This window comes from Notothenia rossii (genome assembly GCF_949606895.1).
Source record: "Notothenia rossii genome assembly, chromosome: 9".
NCBI lineage: Eukaryota > Metazoa > Chordata > Actinopteri > Perciformes > Nototheniidae > Notothenia > Notothenia rossii.
In genome coordinates, this window is record NC_136907.1 from 1,721,390 (window position 1) to 1,741,067 (window position 19,678).

The 19,678-nt window shown below is 38.1% G+C and overlaps 1 protein-coding gene and 1 long non-coding RNA gene across 2 annotated transcripts; one reads left to right on the plus strand and one right to left on the minus strand.

Annotated features, from left to right (window-relative positions):
• Positions 1-836: 836 nt before the first annotated feature.
• Positions 837-8,595, minus strand: LOC307017682. Its single transcript, XR_013802239.1, has 3 exons — positions 8,508-8,595; positions 3,036-3,097; positions 837-914 (listed from the first exon to the last, which is right to left on the minus strand). It is a non-coding gene; the product is annotated as an uncharacterized lncRNA (long non-coding RNA).
• Positions 8,433-19,533, plus strand: cdx1b (caudal type homeobox 1 b). The gene is made up of 3 exons (XM_079647374.1): positions 8,433-9,057; positions 15,026-15,174; positions 16,383-19,533. Exons 1-3 carry the CDS (start codon positions 8,577-8,579, stop codon positions 16,605-16,607), a joined length of 855 nt encoding a protein of 284 aa, XP_079503500.1. The 5' UTR covers positions 8,433-8,576; the 3' UTR covers positions 16,608-19,533.
• Positions 19,534-19,678: the final 145 nt, after the last annotated feature.

A 19,678-nucleotide genomic window follows, 5' to 3' on the forward strand; every position in this document is an offset into this window, starting at 1 on the left:
GTCATCTTTAAACCTGCGCGTCTTTCGGGATGTTTTTCGGAGCAGCCATCTTCAGCGCCTTCTTCCTTCTTCTTCTTCTGTGGTTTCAGAGAGCAGAGCTCAGTGTGTGGAGCGCCGCCTGCTGGTCAAAACACACAATTATAACAACTGTTGAGTTCTGACTTTCATTTCTGAAATCTGAGAAAAAAGTCATAATTCTTAGATTTTCCACAACAACAAAAATCAGAAAAAAAGAAGCTCATAGAAAAATAAACATTTATCTTTGAAAAAATTAAAAATCAGGAACAAATAAATATATTTTTGTGAGATTCTTTAAAAAAAAAAAAGAATTCAGTCTAACAATAATATTAATATTTGATGGATACATTCAGAACTAATATAAAATAACATAATAATAAATAAATTTAATTTAATACATTATTTGGTGATCTAATTTGCCATTATATTAAAAATAAAAAGTTGTTTTAATTCATTATTTTTGTGTTAATTATATGTTATATTATATAATCACTATAGACTGGACAGACACTTTATTACTTTACAAAAGAAACATACTACTATAATAAGTTGTGTTTATGTTTATATTGAATATTGTCGTTTTAAACGTCGTTATCAATAACTGTATTCATGTGATTGAGTGACAGAAGAATCCTGCAGGGGGCGCTACAGGCAAACACACTGAGCAAAAGCCCTGCATTTAAAATCTTAATAAAGTCAAATCATAATAAAAATAATTAAGATCAAAATTCCAAGAAGAAATTGAAAATGTTTTTAAATATTGTATTAAAACCAAAAATACATATAATTAAAAAAGCTTGAAGTTAATTGAATTGTACCTTTTATTTCTCTGCTGGTGGTTATAAGCTGTGTCTTTTTAATATGAAGGTGTTTTCACAGATCCAGGATCAGCTGATCTGGTGACAACATGAACAATGAGGATTAAAGCAAGCAGAATAAACTGAGCGTATGTCGAGACCTCTGGAGGCTCTGATAAGAAATCTCCCCAGAAGTCATAAAGTGGTTTCGTGTCGAGTCTTATCGAAGCTGATGACTCAAAGATTCAGAATGTTGACTCTCGTCAAACAGCAGCCGCTCACCTGCACAGGTAAAGAGAGGAGGACAGGTAGAGAGAGGAGGATAGAGAGGATCCTGACCTTCTACAGGTGCTCAATAGAGAGCATCCTGACCTACAGGTGCACCATAGAGAGCATCCTGACCTACAGGTGCTCCATAGAGAGCATCCTGACCTTCAGGTGCTCCATAGAGAGCATCCTGACCTTCAGGTGCTCCATAGAGAGGATCCTGACCTTCTTCAGGTGCTCCATAGAGAGCATCCTGACCTTCAGGTGCTCCATAGAGAGCATCCTGACCTACAGGTGCTCCATAGAGAGCATCCTGACCTTCAGGTGCTCCATAGAGAGCATCCTGACCTTCTTCAGGTGCTCCATAGAGAGCATCCTGACCTTCAGGTGCTCCATAGAGAGCATCCTGACCTACAGGTGCTCCATAGAGAGCATCCTGACCTTCTTCAGGTGCTCCATAGAGAGCATCCTGACCTTCAGGTGCTCCATAGAGAGCATCCTGACCTTCAGGTCCTCCATAGAGAGCATCCTGACCTTCTTCAGGTGCACCATAGAGAGCATCCTGACCTTCAGGTGCACCATAGAGAATATATATAAATATTTTGAGATTTGGTTGAGCAGGTATACTTGTACTTTTACTAGTCCTTTATTAGAGATGTGTCTGTTGTTCGTGTTTGTTTTTAGTGTCAGGATGGAACCCTTCGCTGCAGCTGGCCCTAGGCTCTGGAACACTCTGCCCCTCCATGTGAGGTCGGCCTAGGGTTTTTTAAATCTACGCTTAAAACACACTTCTTCTCCCTGGCCTTTTAGTCAGAGCGGAGCACGAGTCCTGACTTTTCCCTGTGTTTTTTATATATCTGTTGTAATTTATTGTCTTTTATGATGAATGTAGTAATGTGTTTTTAAGTGATTGTAGTATTTATTACATGTACAGCACTTTGGCCCGACCGAAAATCGCTTTTAAATGTGCTTTATAAATAAACTTTGATTTGATTTGACTTGTCTTTTTCTCTGCAAACAGAATCTACCTACGGGTACAAATAAATAACCTGAACCTGAACCTGAGACTCAGACAGTTTCATCCCGCAGGTCGTCAGACTGTTAAACTCCTGAGCTCTGAGCCGATCAGTTTACCTAATTGTATTTAAATGTTACTTTAAAAAACTGCAAGCTGCACGCTTAAACGTATAAAGTACATTGTTTTTACATTTTATTAATTGTATTTACTATAATGTAATCCAACCCATTCTGTATATGTTATATTGTTGATATGTTTACTGTTGTTGTTCAATTTATTAGTATGTTATTATATTGTTACTCGACTTGCTGCTAATCTGATATTAAAGTTAATGTTTTGGGACATTCAAAAACATCATGTTGGATATTCTAACGTCTTTTTTGATATTTTATAAACACAATTAATCATTTGTATATACGTGTAGTATATATGTCTGTCTTTGGGCAGGTTTAATAAAAAATGAAGACACAGTTTAAAATATTTATATTTGTAGTAATATTTTAAAAAAAATGTCAACAAAAAGTAATGCAAATCAATTATTAAAAAAATATTCAGCAATTTTGAAAATATATTTTAGTAGATAAAAACTGTTTTCTTTATTTTTTTAAACTCTTGTCAAATATATTTGTGTCAATAAAAAAGCCTGTAATTAAATGATATTAATTAGTATTTGTATTTTGCAGCCTCGCTCCTACATGCCTTCAGTTTGATGTCGGTGTGAAGAGTCTCCATTCTTCTAGGTCCTTTGTCCTCAGAGACGCTTTGTCTTCTGACTTTCAGGAAGGAGACGCAGCGATGACCTCCAGCCGACCTCCCTGCTTCCTCTGTGTGTGTGTGTGTGTGTGTGTGTGTGTGTGTGTGTGTGTGTGTGTGTGTGTGTGTGTGTGTGTGTGTGTGTGTGTGTGTGTGTGTGTGTGTGTGTGTGTGTTAATTACATGCAGACTGACGGGAACCTGACTTTCAGTTGTCAGGTCCAGTCAGGTTTCAGCGAATTGTCCTGTAAAAAATGGATCATACGTTTTGATTATTCTTTTATTTTGGTTTGACATGGAGTTGAAAGGATTACATGATTTCATTTATTGTTATTTATTTTACATAATTTTTATTTATTTGATGAACTTTAATTTGTTGTAGCTGTTATTTATTTTAATATTTGATTACATCAGGATCAGAATCAGAATTGGTTATATTTACCAATTGGTGACACATTGGAGGAATGAGCTGTTGCATACGTGTAGTATACGTGTAGTATACGTGTAGTATATGTGTTGTATACGTGTTGTATATGTGTTGCATACGTGTAGTATACGTGTAGTATACGTGTAGTATACGTGTTGTATACGTGTTGTATATGTGTTGCATACGTGTAGTATACGTGTAGTATACGTGTAGTATACGTGTTGTATATGTGTTGCATACGTGTAGCATACGTGTAGTATACGTGTAGTATACGTGTAGTATACGTGTTGTATACGTGTTGCATACGTGTAGTATACGTGTTGTATACGTGTTGTATATGTGTTGTATACGTGTAGTATACGTGTAGTATACGTGTAGTATACGTATTGTATACGTGTTGCATACGTGTAGTATACTTGTTGCATACGTGTAGTATACGTGTAGTATACTTGTTGCATACGTGTAGTATACGTGTTGCATACGTGTAGTATACGTGTAGTATACTTGTTGCATACGTGTAGTATACGTGTAGTATACTTGTTGCATACGTGTAGTATACGTGTAGTATACTTGTTGCATACGTGTAGTATACGTGTAGTATACGTGTAGTATACTTGTTGCATACGTGTAGTATACGTGTAGTATACTTGTTGCATACGTGTAGTATACGTGTAGTATACGTGTAGTATACGTGTAGTATACTTGTTGCATACATGTAGTATACGTGTAGTATACGTGTAGTATACTTGTTGTATACGTGTAGTATACATGTAGTATACGTGTAGTATGTTGTTGCATACGTGTAGTATACGTGTAGTATACAGGTAGTATACGTGTTGCATACTTGTTGCATACGTGTAGTATACGTGTAGTATACAGGTAGTATACGTGTTGTATACGTGTAGTATACATGTAGTATACGTGTAGTATACGTGTAGTATACTTGTTGCATACGTGTAGTATACGTGTAGTATACTTGTTGCATACATGTAGTATACGTGTAGTATGTTGTTGCATACGTGTAGTATACGTGTAGTATACGTGTAGTATACTTGTTGTATACATGTAGTATACGTGTAGTATACGTGTAGTATACTTGTTGTATACGTGTAGTATACATGTAGTATACGTGTAGTATGTTGTTGCATACGTGTAGTATACGTGTAGTATACAGGTAGTATACGTGTTGCATACTTGTTGCATACGTGTAGTATACGTGTAGTATACAGGTAGTATACGTGTTGTATACGTGTAGTATACATGTAGTATACGTGTAGTATACGTGTAGTATACTTGTTGCATACGTGTAGTATACGTGTAGTATACTTGTTGCATACATGTAGTATACGTGTAGTATGTTGTTGCATACGTGTAGTATACGTGTAGTATACGTGTAGTATACGTGTAGTATACTTGTTGTATACATGTAGTATACGTGTAGTATACGTGTAGTATACTTGTTGTATACGTGTAGTATACATGTAGTATACGTGTAGTATGTTGTTGCATACGTGTAGTATACGTGTAGTATACAGGTAGTATACGTGTTGCATACTTGTTGCATATGTGTAGTATACGTGTAGTATACAGGTAGTATACGTGTTGCATACTTGTTGCATACGTGTAGTATATGTGTAGTATACAGGTAGTATACGTGTTGTATACGTGTAGTATACATGTAGTATACGTGTAGTATACGTGTAGTATACTTGTTGCATACGTGTAGTATACGTGTAGTATACGTGTAGTATACGTGTAGTATACAGGTAGTATACGTGTTGTATACGTGTAGTATACATGTAGTATACGTGTAGTATACGTGTAGTATACTTGTTGCATACGTGTAGTATATGTGTAGTATACTTGTTGCATACATGTAGTATACGTGTAGTATGTTGTTGCATACGTGTAGTATACGTGTAGTATACGTGTAGTATACGTGTAGTATACTTGTTGTATACATGTAGTATACGTGTAGTATACGTGTAGTATACTTGTTGTATACGTGTAGTATACATGTAGTATACGTGTAGTATGTTGTTGCATACGTGTAGTATACGTGTAGTATACAGGTAGTATACGTGTTGCATACTTGTTGCATACGTGTAGTATACGTGTAGTATACAGGTAGTATACGTGTTGTATACGTGTAGTATACATGTAGTATACGTGTAGTATACTTGTTGCATACGTGTAGTATACGTGTAGTATACTTGTTGCATACATGTAGTATACGTGTAGTATGTTGTTGCATACGTGTAGTATACGTGTAGTATACGTGTAGTATACGTGTAGTATACTTGTTGTATACATGTAGTATACGTGTAGTATACGTGTAGTATACTTGTTGTATACGTGTAGTATACATGTAGTATACGTGTAGTATGTTGTTGCATACGTGTAGTATACGTGTAGTATACAGGTAGTATACGTGTTGCATACTTGTTGCATACGTGTAGTATACGTGTAGTATACAGGTAGTATACGTGTTGTATACGTGTAGTATACATGTAGTATACGTGTAGTATACGTGTAGTATACTTGTTGCATACGTGTAGTATACGTGTAGTATACTTGTTGCATACATGTAGTATACGTGTAGTATGTTGTTGCATACGTGTAGTATACGTGTAGTATACGTGTAGTATACGTGTAGTATACTTGTTGTATACATGTAGTATACGTGTAGTATACGTGTAGTATACTTGTTGTATACGTGTAGTATACATGTAGTATACGTGTAGTATGTTGTTGCATACGTGTAGTATACGTGTAGTATACAGGTAGTATACGTGTTGTATACGTGTAGTATACATGTAGTATACGTGTAGTATACGTGTAGTATACTTGTTGCATACGTGTAGTATACGTGTAGTATACGTGTAGTATACTTGTTGCATATGTGTAGTATACGTGTTGCATAGAGACACAGAAAGAAGAAGAGCGAAACAAATCAAATACAAACAGGACCGTTATGACAGCTATGTAAAAACGATCTGAAGATATTATAACAATAATATTTACATCTGACAAACACTTTATACTGAATTGAAAGTTGAGAGTTGCTCTAAAGAGGAAGTGCGGAGAAGGGACGTGTGCAGCGCGAGCAGGATGGATGCTGTTCACAGGCATTACTGAGTGCATGGTGTTATCATGGGGGGGTGACAGTCAGCGGGGGTCCCGGGCCTTGCTGTTATATTAAATGTTTATTATAAACAGATGATATCAGAGCTTATTGCACCGAGTCGACTGACGACATGTTGGAGGACACGTTGGTCCTGCTCCTTTAGTTTCAGCCTCATTTGTAACTTCGTCTCCTTCCTTTGAAGCTGCCTTTGAAATGCAGAGAGTGACTGTGATGCAAATCATCAGATAGAGAGGAGGGGGGTTAGAATAGAAGTACTCAGATCTTGTTCTTGAGTAAAAGTAGAAGTACTCAGATCTTGTACTTGAGTAAAAGTAGAAGTACTCAGATCTTATACTTGAGTGCAAGTAGAAGTACTCAGATATTGTACTTGAGTAAAAGTAGAAGTACTCAGATATTGTACTTGAGTAAAAGTAGAAGTACTCAGATCTTGTACTTGAGTGAAAGTAGAAGTACTCAGATCTTGTACTTGAGTAAAAGTAGAAGTATGCAGATCTTGTACTTGAGTAAAAGTAGAAGTACTCATATATTGTACTTGAGTAAAAGTAGAAGTACTCAGATCTTGTACTTGAGTAAAAGTAGAAGTATGGAGATCTTGTACTTGAATAAAAGTAGAAGTACTCAGATCTTGTTCTTGAGTAAAAGTAGAAGTACTCAGATCTTGTACTTGAGTAAAAGTAGAAGTACTCAGATCTTGTACTTGAGTGAAAGTAGAAGTACTCAGATCTTGTACTTGAGTAAAAGTAGAAGTATGCAGATCTTGTACTTGAGTAAAAGTAGAAGTACTCAGATCTTGTACTTGAGTAAAAGTAGAAGTACTCATATCTTGTACTTGAATAAAAGTAGAAGTACTCAGATCTTGTACTTGAGTGAAAGTAGAAGTACTCATATATTGTACTTGAGTAAAAGTAGAAGTACTCAGATCTTGTACTTGAGTAAAAGTAGAAGTATGGAGATCTTGTACTTGAGTAAAAGTAGAAGTACTCAGATCTTGTACTTGAGTAAAAGTAGAAGTACTCATATCTTGTACTTGAGTAAAAGTAGAAGTACTCAGATCTTGTACTTGAGTAAAAGTAGAAATACACAGATCTTGTAATTGAGTAAAAGTAGAAGTACTCAGATCGAGTAAAAGTAGAAATACACAGATCTTGTGCTTGAGTAAAAGTAGAAGTACTCAGATCTTGTACTTGAGTAAAAGTAGAAGTACTCAGATCTTGTACTTGAGTAAAAGGAGAAGTACTCAGATCTTGTACTTGAGTAAAAGTAGAAGTACTCAGATCTTGTACTTGAGTAAAAGGAGAAGTACAAAGATCTTGTACTTGAGTAAAAAGTACCAGAGTGTAGGAATACTCTGTTAAAAGTACTGCATTGAAAATGTTTCTCAAGTAAAAGTGCAAAAGTATTATCCTCAAAATATACTTGCAACATCTTTGTGAATTAGAGGTTTTATGTTTTTTATAAATATTATATTTTCTACAGTTTTTTATTCATATTATATGTATTTATTATTAAAGTATTTGTATCATATTTAAATGTAATATTCTTTCCTATTCTCTATTTTTTGTAGAATATGTTTTTATTGGTTTCCATATTGTATTTGCACCTATATTATATATTATACACTATACAGTATATTTCCAGCTTAATTATTTATGCTTTAAATGTTTATCAATTTGGTGAAAATGCAGCTGATTGAGTGGCTTTGAAGGAACCTGAACCTGATTGATTCCTGGAGTTGTTAAGCATTAAGTGTATACATAAATAAATAAAGTAAAACGTGCAGGTGCCCTATTTACAGTATAAAGTGGAAGAAATATAAAATCCTAGTTTTTCTTCAGATGACAGAAACTAAATGATAACGCATTAGGGAGGATGTGAGGTGAGGAAGAAGAGGAAGAGAGGGAGGGAGATAAGGGTAATAAAAGTGACCATGTGACAGTGGGAGGCTTTAACGTGCAGACACACACACACACACACACACACACACACACACACACACACACACACACACACACACACACACACACACACACACACACACCCTCTCACACACACTCTCACAGGTGGACAGCAGAGATCTTACCTGAGCGCCAGGTGACAGAGTCTGGATCCGCAGCATGCAGAGGCAGAGCCCTCCTCCTCACCTGGAAACATGTACGTGAGTTACCTGCAGCTGGACAAGGACCCCAACATGTACCAGAACCCGGGCCCGAGGCACCCTCTGAGTCTCAGTCCGCAGAGCTTCACCTCCGCCCCGCCGCAGTACTCAGACTTCCCCGGGTACCACCACCACCCGCACCACCACCCGCACCACCACCCGCACCACCCGGGCTTGACCACCGATCAGCAGGCCGGGGGCTCCGGGGGAAACACCGGGGGATGGAGCTCCTCTTACCCGCCTCCCCCGCCTCCATCCCGGGATGAATGGTCGTCTCACTACGCGGCGGCGGTGGCAGGAGGGGGGGCTTCATCCTCCGGGGGATCCGCGGTGGTGGGCCCCTCTCTGGGGTTCAACCCGGCGGATTTCCCCGGGCAGCTGAACGCGTCGGTCGGCCAGATGTCGCCCGGATCCCCGCAGAGGAGGAACCCGTACGACTGGATCCGCCGGAGCTCCGCGCCCACATCCAACCCCAGTAAGAATTATTTAAAACTCACGTCATTAATTTGTTTATCTTATACTGTAGATATAGCATGTTATACTTGCTTTTAATGCATGCACTTTATGCTTAATAACTCCATATAATTCATCAGTTAGGATGCAGGTATTTACTTTCTGCTAAATACTCTAAATAACTCCCTATAATAAACAAATATGCAGCTTAAAAAACCTACTAAGCCACTAAAATAACCATTTAATAAAAAATACTTATTTAAATGAATTTACGTAGCCTAAGTATTTATGGTGCTTTTTACTGTAAACATAGCATGTTATACTTCATTTAATGCATGAAATGAAGTATAACATGCGTTAAGTGCACCTAATGCTTCATAACTCCATATCATTCATAAAGTGGGAATCAGGTATTTACTTTAGCGTTTCTTACTTTATACTGTAAATATTGCACTTATGAACTCCCTATAATTAACCAAGTCTGCAGGTTAAAAAACCCACTAAAATAACTTCAAATAAATACTTATTCAAATGAATTGACTTTCCTGCTGCTTTATACTGTAAATATTGCACGTTTGACTTCATTTAATGCATGCACTTAATGCTAAATATCTTAATAGTTACTGAAATAGGCTTAAATTGATAAAACATGTTCAATATGTGCATAAAACAATAAAAAAAAACCTTCACATTATGTACAAGAAATATAAAACATCAGCTTTTTACGCCGTCTTATTTTACATTCTTCCGACATCTTATCACATTTATGATTGTGTACTTCAAAGTGCTATCACAATGCAGCAAACATGAGATATCTGATATTGTTTTGTAAATATTTCGGATTTATAAAATAGTTTTTAATTGTTATTTATTTTGATTAATTTCAGTAAAAACTGTGATATTTGAAACATGTTTTAGCGTGCCGCTTCTCCTGTAAAGCAAACAGAGCGATTTAACACATTATTTAAAGAGGGGTCAGAGGGATTATTCTTAATCCTATTTGAGGTTATAAAAAACCCTGCTTTTCTCCATTTTACATTTAAATCATTAATATAATTGTATCGTATCTTATAGGCCTAACTAAAGTTGTATTTATAATTGTGCTTATTTGTTCCTCATCAGTTAGAAATGATTTAATACCATTAATATTAATAATAAAAATGATGTTAAAAATAAAAATAATAATAAATAATATACATGATTTTGGTGTATTAATAGTTATAATTTATATTATAAATATAATACAAAATATATATATTCACTTTTCTTATCTAGTGTTTTATAGAAAAAAATGCCTATAAAATAATAAAATTAATGAAACAATACAGAATAAAATACAAACAGCCAATAAGTAAAATTACAAAAAAAAATACATGTTTAAAACCCGGACTTCCCCTCCCTTCACTCAACATGCAGCTGGGAATTTAAGCCATTAGGACCGTCGTGTTTTTTAAAATCGCTAATATAACGCGTAGATCCGACGGGGTGTGGAGCTTCCCCACGGCCCTCCGGATCAAAGAGGCCGCTGTGATGCTAATGAAGCCCCGCTGAAAGGAGGGAGGATCCGGGCTGAGGCGCTTTGTCCTCCGCTGTCTCTGGGCGGAGAAGACACGGAGGAACAAGACTGTCCGCACTTTGAAGTGTGAAGTGTGACTGTGTGTGTGAGAGAGAGTGTGTGTGTGTGTGTGTGTGTGTGTGTGTGTGTGTGTGTGTGTGTGTGTGTGTGTGTGTGTGTGTGTGTGTGTGTGAGAGAGAGAGAGAGAGAGAGAGAGTGTGTGTGTGTATGTGTGTGTGTGTGTGTGTGTGTGTGTGTGTGTGTGTGTGTGTGTGTGTGTGTGTGTGTGTGTGTGAGAGAGTGTGTGTGTCTGGGTTTGTGTGTGTGTGTGTGTGTGTGTGTGTGTGTGTCTGGGTTTGTGTGTGTGTGTGTGTGTGTGTGTGTGTGTGTGTGTGTGTGTGTGTGTGTGTGAGTGTGTGTGTGTGTGTGTGTGTGTGAGAGAGTGTGTGTCTGGGTGTGTGTGTTCTCAGATTATACGTGAAAGTAAATAATATTACCACAGACATTATCCCCCTAATTTTTTTGGTATTACTTTATTTATTTTGGTAAAGATAATACAAATATAGAAATAAAAATGAAAATATTGTAAGCGTCTTTAGGAGTTCAATTATATATAATAATGTGTGTGTGTGTGTGTGTGTGTGTGTGTGTGTGTGTGTATGTGTGTGTCTGTGTGTGTGTGTGTGTGTGTGTGTGTGTGTGTGTGTGTGTGTTTGTTTGTGTGTGTGTGTGTGTGTGTGTGTGTCTGTGTGTGTGTCTGTGTGTGTGTGTCTGTGTGTGTGTCTGTGTGTGTGTGTTTGAAGTAAAGAAATAAAGAACAAATGAATACGTTGAAATACATTAAAAGACAGTCTTTAAAAAGGAATAAACCTGTTTGCATTAATCCAATAAACATCGTGTGTGAGAGAGAAGCTCCCTCTATACTGTTTTATCACTAATTGACTTCCATTAGCCTTTCACTCTTTTACTTCCGTATCATATAACAGATCTTTAAATGCTTTTATGGCTTAAAAGTTGGTCAATTGAGTGTTAAACATATTGTAAATTCAGCACGTACTATCTATGGAGTCTGGAGCGACTTCCTGGAAACTAATGATGTGTTGTGATAAATCTGAGGTGTTGAGATTAACAGGAAAGGAATCATTTTCACCAACTTTTATTTTTTTATTTGTAGTTGAACTTCCTCAGTTCTCTAAAGGTAATCAAGTTTCTGTCTTCAGTTGAGATTTCAGGGATTTTAAAGGTCCCCCTATTATTCAAAAAAATGTTTATTACATTTTACAAGTATATCCTTCCAAGTATAGATGAGAGTAACACATGCGTCACTTCCGGGCGAAAATGACGGCCCCGCCCACTTTTGCCCGCTGTCATTTGAATTGCGGTCAATACAAATTCTGAAGCTTTTGCCAATCCAATCAGAAAACCGTGGATTTGTGGATCTTCAAAGAGCCCGATTACGATGGCCAGACAGGCAAGCAATTACATTAAATCATTGGAAACCGACGATCGGGCTCGATATATGGTTAAATTAAAATCAGTAGGCGAGGCTGTCATTTCTGCAGCTGTTACTCTCATGAGCGAGGCGGAAAGTAATAATGTTATCACGCCAAAAAGCTGCTGTGTCGTTTATTGCACCTCAAACATTAAAACAAATCCAGAGTTACGTGTTTCTGTACTTCCTCTAAGAACAAAGGATCTCTGTGCCTTCAGGCTTGATCGCCGTTCAAATGACAGCGTTGGTTTCCCCAAAAGTTTGCGGGGCTGTAAAGTGACGTAGATGTTTCTCTCATCCATGGACATCGATAGCCTACTGCTTTATATAACCATATATCGAAAGGGGCGGAGCCGTCATTTTTGCCCGGAAGTGACGCATGTGTTACTCTCAACTATGGAGAAATAACGGTAAAAAACGTAAAAATAAATAAATGTATACACGTATAAATACATACGTTTTTATAAATGGAAAATAACTGAAAATGTATTCGTATGGTTTTATTTATTTGGCACTTCTCGTCCTCCGTAGTGAAAGGGTCTTAGTGAGGAATCAGGGCTGTGTTAGCTTAGCTTAGCATAAAGACTGGCAGTGGGGGGAAGTGTTAGCCTGGCTCTTGCTTTGAATAATGAGTAACGATACTTGAGTGCAGAGTGAACGCTGAAGAGCTTCTGATTTACGCTCCTTCATTAGCGTCAGCTCTCTATCAGACTGTTGGTTTTCACTTTCACAAATGAAGCAGAACGTTCGGACAGATGTTCCCAAACCCCCCCGCTGACCAATTACTGGACAGACAGACAGTGTGTGTGTGAGTGTGTGTGTGTGTGTGTGTGTGTGTGTGTGTGTGTGTGTGTGTGTGTGTGTGTGTGTGTGTGTGTGTGTGTGTGTGTGTGTGTGTGTGTGTGTGTGTGTGTGTGTGTGTGTGTGTGTGTGTGTGTGTGTGTAAAGAAGAACCTGGTGTTTGTTTAGAGTTAATACTGAATCAGAGCGTGTTAAAGACAGCTGAAGGCCTTTTAATTTACCTTAACACAGTAGCCTATGCTGCAACGCAAAAAGACACTTTGTACTTTCAATACATTTCATTGGACAATTTCTACATTTATTTTAAGAACTTTGATTACATTTTACTGCACAATTAGTACTTTTACTTTCAGTACTTTTAATACATTTTACTACTCCTATTGTTACTACTTTAAATACTACACTTTTCAGCAGTCAGCTCTTTTATTTAAAGTACTATACCTACTTCTTACTGTTACTTTACATTATTTGAATACATTTCTACTGGACAATTAATACTTTAAGTACCTTCATTTTACTGTAAGAATAAGACAAATTACGTTTCGTCATTTATATTAAAACTGTAGTGAGTTTTAGTCTGCAGCTTGACCTCCTGATGGAGTTGAGTTTTAAAACACACGAACACTGAGTCCATTTAAATTAAACAAAAAGCAGATAACGGTGAGTTTATGCAAATCAATCCAAGGCAGGTTTCCTATTTGAATAAAGGAGTCATGGTGAAAACTCACATTATGCTGCAGCCTGACGTCAGTTTATACGAGAGTGTTTTATAACATATAATATAAAATACTACAGCTCCGTACGCTTCATTGAGCTTTAACACGCTAACGGCTGGTGTGATTTCATGTCAATGAAGTGGAAACATTCAATTAACTGATTCAATGGTTTGAGTGTTTTTAAAACTAGGCTATATGAGGTAAACATGTTATCCTTGTACATGTGAAATGGTAGAGCTCAAACACGTATATTTAGTAATCATTAAGTCTGGATTATACGGATATGGACTACAAGTTACACCCTATTGCTAGACAATGTAAACATTAAACAATATTCTTACACTTATTCCATAATGCAAGTTGTAAGCTGTTCATTTCCAGAGTTTTTTCCAACTCTGATTTGCATTAAAACAATTATAAAAATGGAGCATAACATAAGCTGCTAACGTTAGCAGGCCTGGCTAACTTGCTTGTAATTTGGCTTTACCTTAAAATGTTTGTATATTATTAGCTAACCACATTTGACTGGTGGGTAACACTACAGATTAGAACCAGAAACAACCTCTTTGGTTCTGGATGCTACTAAATGCTACGTCATGCTAATGCTAGTGAACATTAAACTGGTTTTTCCTTAATCCTGCCAACCCAAGAATACGCTAATGTGAGGCTAACGTTAGCAGCTGTGTCCTGCTCGTTTAACGTGTGACTGTGAAAATTGTTAAAAACCTACTAAGAAATAATTTGATTCTAAAATAAGCTATTATTGTTAGCAGACATGGCTAACAAGCTTAAACAGTAGCAACGTAGCATGACCTTCATAACCACTGTCTGGTTCTGGATGCTATTAAATGCTATGTCATGCATTAGATAACGATATAGTAGTTTTTCCTTAATCCTGCTGACACACAAATACGCTAATATGATGCTAACGTTAGCAGCTTTGTCCCACAATGTGACTGTGCTCCACATTTTTAAGAATTTAGAGGATTGCGTAAACGTTTTAGCTTTTTCAAAACAGAGGACAAAGTAAATTGTTAAATACATTTTAAGCATTAATGTTCTTAAATACGTGGCTATTGTTGGCAAACCCGGCTAACTAGCTTCAACAGTAGCAACGTAGCATTACCGTAAACTCAAAACATTTGCATGTTATTAGCGTTATTATTTTGTGGTTACGCTACAGATTAAAACCTGGGAACAACCACTGTTTGGTTCTGGATGCTACTAAATGCTATGTCATGCTAATGCTAGTTAACAATCATTGTTACTTAATCGTGCTGAGACACAAACAAACCAAGACATAGAAACCTTCATAAACTTTTAGACGTAGAGAAGAAGACTGATACCCCTTCAGTGTGAAATCAATGCAAGGGGCATTTCGACAACAGTTCCTTTGCTGACCAGGTTATGTTTCTGTGTTTTTCAGACGGGAAGACGCGGACTAAAGACAAGTACCGGGTGGTTTACACCGACCACCAGCGTCTGGAGCTGGAGAAAGAGTTTCACTACAGCAAATACATCACCATCAGGAGGAAGTCGGAGCTGGCCACAACGCTCGGCCTCTCAGAGAGACAGGTACGGAAAAACACTGACAAAAATTGGGTGAAACATTACATTCATAGGTTCTTGCATAAAGCATAACGTCCATGTTTGAGATTCAAAGTGGTGACGAAGAACTGGGAAGGATTTCTTTAACTAAATGTTTCTTATTGTAAACAAATCCCAGTAAAATGCTTCAACCAACAACATGCCCATTGGTTCATAGTGAAGCCCCTCGTAAATTCAGTTTTAAAAGTACATTTCTGAAACAGCTGGAATTAGTGCAATTGATCACTTGTTTGGGACTACTTTTATGGGCGGATTAATCCAATATTTGCGCTGTAATGAGTATGTGTAGCAGCAGGACAGCTCGACAACTGTTGGATGGATTGTCATGAAATTTGGTACACCCATTCTTGTTCCCAACAGGATGACGTGTATTACGTTTGGTGACCCTCTGACTTTTCATCAGGTCAACACTCAAAGAACACAGACTTTTATCATGGGTTATTCTTTGGCCCTTGCTAAACGCTCCCACCAAGTTTCATGAAAAAGTCTAGTTTTTCACCAGTCCTGCCAACCAACAACAACAACACAAAAACAATCAAACTAAAAGTCCTATCTTGCTATGTTTAACGAGAAATGTAAAATAATGCGTGGATCCGATTTCTTCAACCATGCTGAGTCAAGTTACATGAAAACTGGACGTGTAGTTTTTCCGTTATACTGCTGACAAACAAACCAAACTGGAACCATTGCTTTCTTGGCAGTGGAAATAAATGTGGTGCTTTAATATGATGTTTACATGTCATGCAGATATATTATTTATTACTGATGCATTTCAAGTAGTTTTTCACAAACAAAGAATTAGCTTTGGTTAATTGGTGCACCTCAGTGAAAACATATATGACTCGGGGACAGTTTCATCCCACAGGCCATAAGACTGTTAAACACCTGAACTAAGAACATCCATAACATTCATCTGTTTGAAACTTACAAATGATGTATCACTTGTACACACTCTTATGGCACTACTTATATTCTATGTTATTTTATTTACTTGGACTATTTGATCTGTTTCATTGTGTTGATCTGTTGGAGGAGCCTGTGTCCTCAGATTTCATCGACATAACTACACTGCAGCTGTGACAATAAAAGCCTTGAATCTTGAAAAATGTATTTAAAAAAAAATGTCTTCAGATTACATTGCAAAAATAAAAACACCTTTTCTTTTGTGGCTCCAGGTGAAGATCTGGTTCCAGAACCGCCGGGCTAAAGAGCGTAAAATCACCAAGAAGAAGCTCCAGCAGCCGGCCTCCTCTTCCTCCACCACGCCTCCAGCCAATGGGAGCGGTGGTGTTCTCCATGGAAACGGCGGAAACAGCGTCTCCATGGTGACGAGCAGCAGTGGTAGCAACGGGCTGGTGTCGCCCTCCTCGCTGGCTCTGAATATCAAAGAGGAATACTGAGGAAACCTTTTAGTGGACGCTCACATCGGGGACCTGGACTGAGACACTCTCCCCAAAGAACTGAGGAACGTTTTGCACCCCGTCCTGCCTCCTGCCATGTTTTTTTCTTTCTCCGCCCTTCTTCGTAAAGCCAAAGCTCCTTTAAAAGTTTGAGAAAGCAACTCCTTCTACCATCTGACTGTTGCAGATAGTTTGTAAAAGTGATCAGATGCTTGCTGGGATTTCAGCCCGTTTAAAAGACGTTTGGTTGCACATCAACAGCTAAATGCAAAAAGACTCTTCTGCAACAGGAAACAAGTTGAAATAGATGCCGAATTTCCCCAAGATGTCGAATATTTCCATTTGATGGAATGAAGCAGCCATAAAAAAAACTCAGGGATTGAAAAGCCTTTTTGCACCAACTTAACCAAAGAAGAAACTAACTGCACTGCAAAGTCAGATAGCTCCTCCTGTGCCTTTGACACCACACAAATAATGTCTCGTTTAAATTCCTCGTATGAAGTCTTGAGGAATGCTTTTGCACCTCGTTGGTCTAAAAATGTAACTTGTCTTTATCTGTCTCTGCCATTGTTCTGCATGGAAAGAAAACCTTTATACTTTATCATCGCAATCAGATACAAAAGGGGAAAACTCAACCAAACAACTTGAATGGTTTTTGCCACATATAGACTATCAGCGTCGGCCATTTGTTCTCTGATAATTTGCCGCTCGATGTCAACATAATTAGCTTCAATGAAGAGCTGCATGCAGAATATATATGACACTGTTAGACAGTGTGGGACATATGTTTGTTTTTAACTAGAAAGCTACTTAAAAAAAAGAGGATTTTCAGGGTAAATCACGTTTTCAGGTGTTTGTTGTGTCTTGATGATGCATTTAAAGAAAAGTTGTGTGTTGCTTTTAAATGATGTTTTCTCCACCTGAAAGGACGCAGAGTTAAACTCCAGTGACAGTGTTTATGGTCCTGTGAAGAACATGTGAGCAGGGACAGTTAACCTCCTGAATGTTACTGGACATAGAAACGTATAATACAGGGTTTGGTTCTGCCTTTAATTATTAACACTGGAAGCATTTACAAAAATAACTGTAGTCAGAAAATATGAAATATAGTCATTTGCATTCGCTCAGTAGGAATATCTTATTTCCAGAAAAAGGGCATCTGTGCGTCTTAACATATATATCAAGTCATTACAAACGTGAGGTGCTTGTACTTAACCACTTCTGTTTTACTTCAATCAATACTTGTATTCCATATTTCTTATACATATGGCGCTTTCACACCGGAGTACTTTTCCCATTTAGTTCCATTAGTGCCTGGAATTTTGCGTTCACACCAAAAAGAGAACTTAGTTCAGAGAACTTTCACCCCCATGTTTAGTGCCTGCTAGAGAGGTGGTACTATCCTGGGGACAAAAAAGTACCAATTTGGAATGGCTGGGTGAATTGCAAAACACGCCCCGTAAAACTCTGAAAAGTCTTTTGAAGCCGCCATTGTATTAGCTGGCATTAGCATTATTAGCATTAGCGTTCTGGCGATTTACTCGGAAGGCTTCAGTAGAAGCTGATGGGAGTCCCAGCAGCTTCTACTGAAGCCAGTCCCCAACTCCGGGGACTTCCGGCCGGGGACTCCGGGTGGCAGTATACGCCGTGAAGTTGTTTTGCCTGCCAGTAAACCCAAAGCAGAAGAAGTGACGTCAGCGGCTTCATTTGCGTAATCTTCCCTCAGGGACTTATTCAGGTGTGAACCTGATCGGCTCTTAGTTCCATGGGGGAACTAAGTGCTGGGAACTAAGTGCTGGGAACTAAGTGCTGGGAACTAAAGCCCCGGACCCACCAAGCCGATTTTGGCCGTCGATGGGTGTCAGGCCGACGATGAGCGTCCTGTCGCCCTACTCAGATTGGTGTGTCCCGCACCGTCGTGTCTTTTCGGCCGTGCCGACACCTTTTTGGCCGAAAACCTACCGATTCGACATGGTAGGCAATCGGCCAAAGGATGTCGGTCAAATACATCACTCTGATTGGCTGTTCAGCTAGCGAATCAGTGCATGAGAAGCAAAACGGAACTGAGGGACGCAAATAAACTATGAAGAAGGCAAATCTGATATTTCATTGAACTCCAGCTCTCGACTCAGGTTGGGGAAAGCCCCGTGAGCTTCTCGCTGCAGAGTGGAAATGGAACACGCTATTTGTTGTTTGTTTATATCACGCAGTCTGTTCTTCTTCTCTCGGTTATCACGCAGTCTGTCTTCAGGTTCCTCTTTTGAATGACGAATACAAACTACCGCCGCCTGCTGGTAAGGAGAGTTATTGCCACTCACGCATGCGCAGTTCGTACGTGCTACTTGGCCGTCGGCTGAATTCTTTGCGGTGTGTTCCAGTGCGACTGTTGGCCAAGAAGCAGAGACGCCAGGTGACACAACAGTCGGGTCCGTCTGTGTGAGTTATTTGGTGTCAGCTTGGTGCGTCCCTACCTTTAGTACGGCAAAATACTTGGTGTGAAAGCGGCTATACTGTTCGTTAGTAAGGTTCTAAATGCATGAGATTCAGGGGAGTATTCTAAAAGTATGCTATAAGTAATTTAACTGCAGGAAACAATCTTATTATTTCTTCCACCGCTGGCAAATTCTCCTGAAGTTGGTTTGTTTTCTTTTATGTGCCACAATGTGTGTAAATGATTGTGAGCCCATCAGATTTGTATATTCTTAATGTAATTTTTCTACATTTTAAGCGGGTTTAACTTGATGAATGTGAGGTAAAGTGAAAACATGTTGGATACAACTTATATATGAAGTCATGGACCCACATTTTATTTACAAACCAAAAGCTGTTTTAATAATAATAAGTTTACAGGATAACTGAATGTAACACTATAACAGAGCAACAACGGTGACTTAATTTAACGTATTAAAAGACAAACAGCATTTTTCCATCGTGTCTGATTTCTTCTAAAAAAATGTGTGGGGGTGGGTTTATGTTTTACACATACGGAAAATAATAATGGCCACATGTAAAACATTTTATTGGGATCTGACCAAAAGTGCTTTTTATTTTTAGTTGAGTATTTTTAGAAA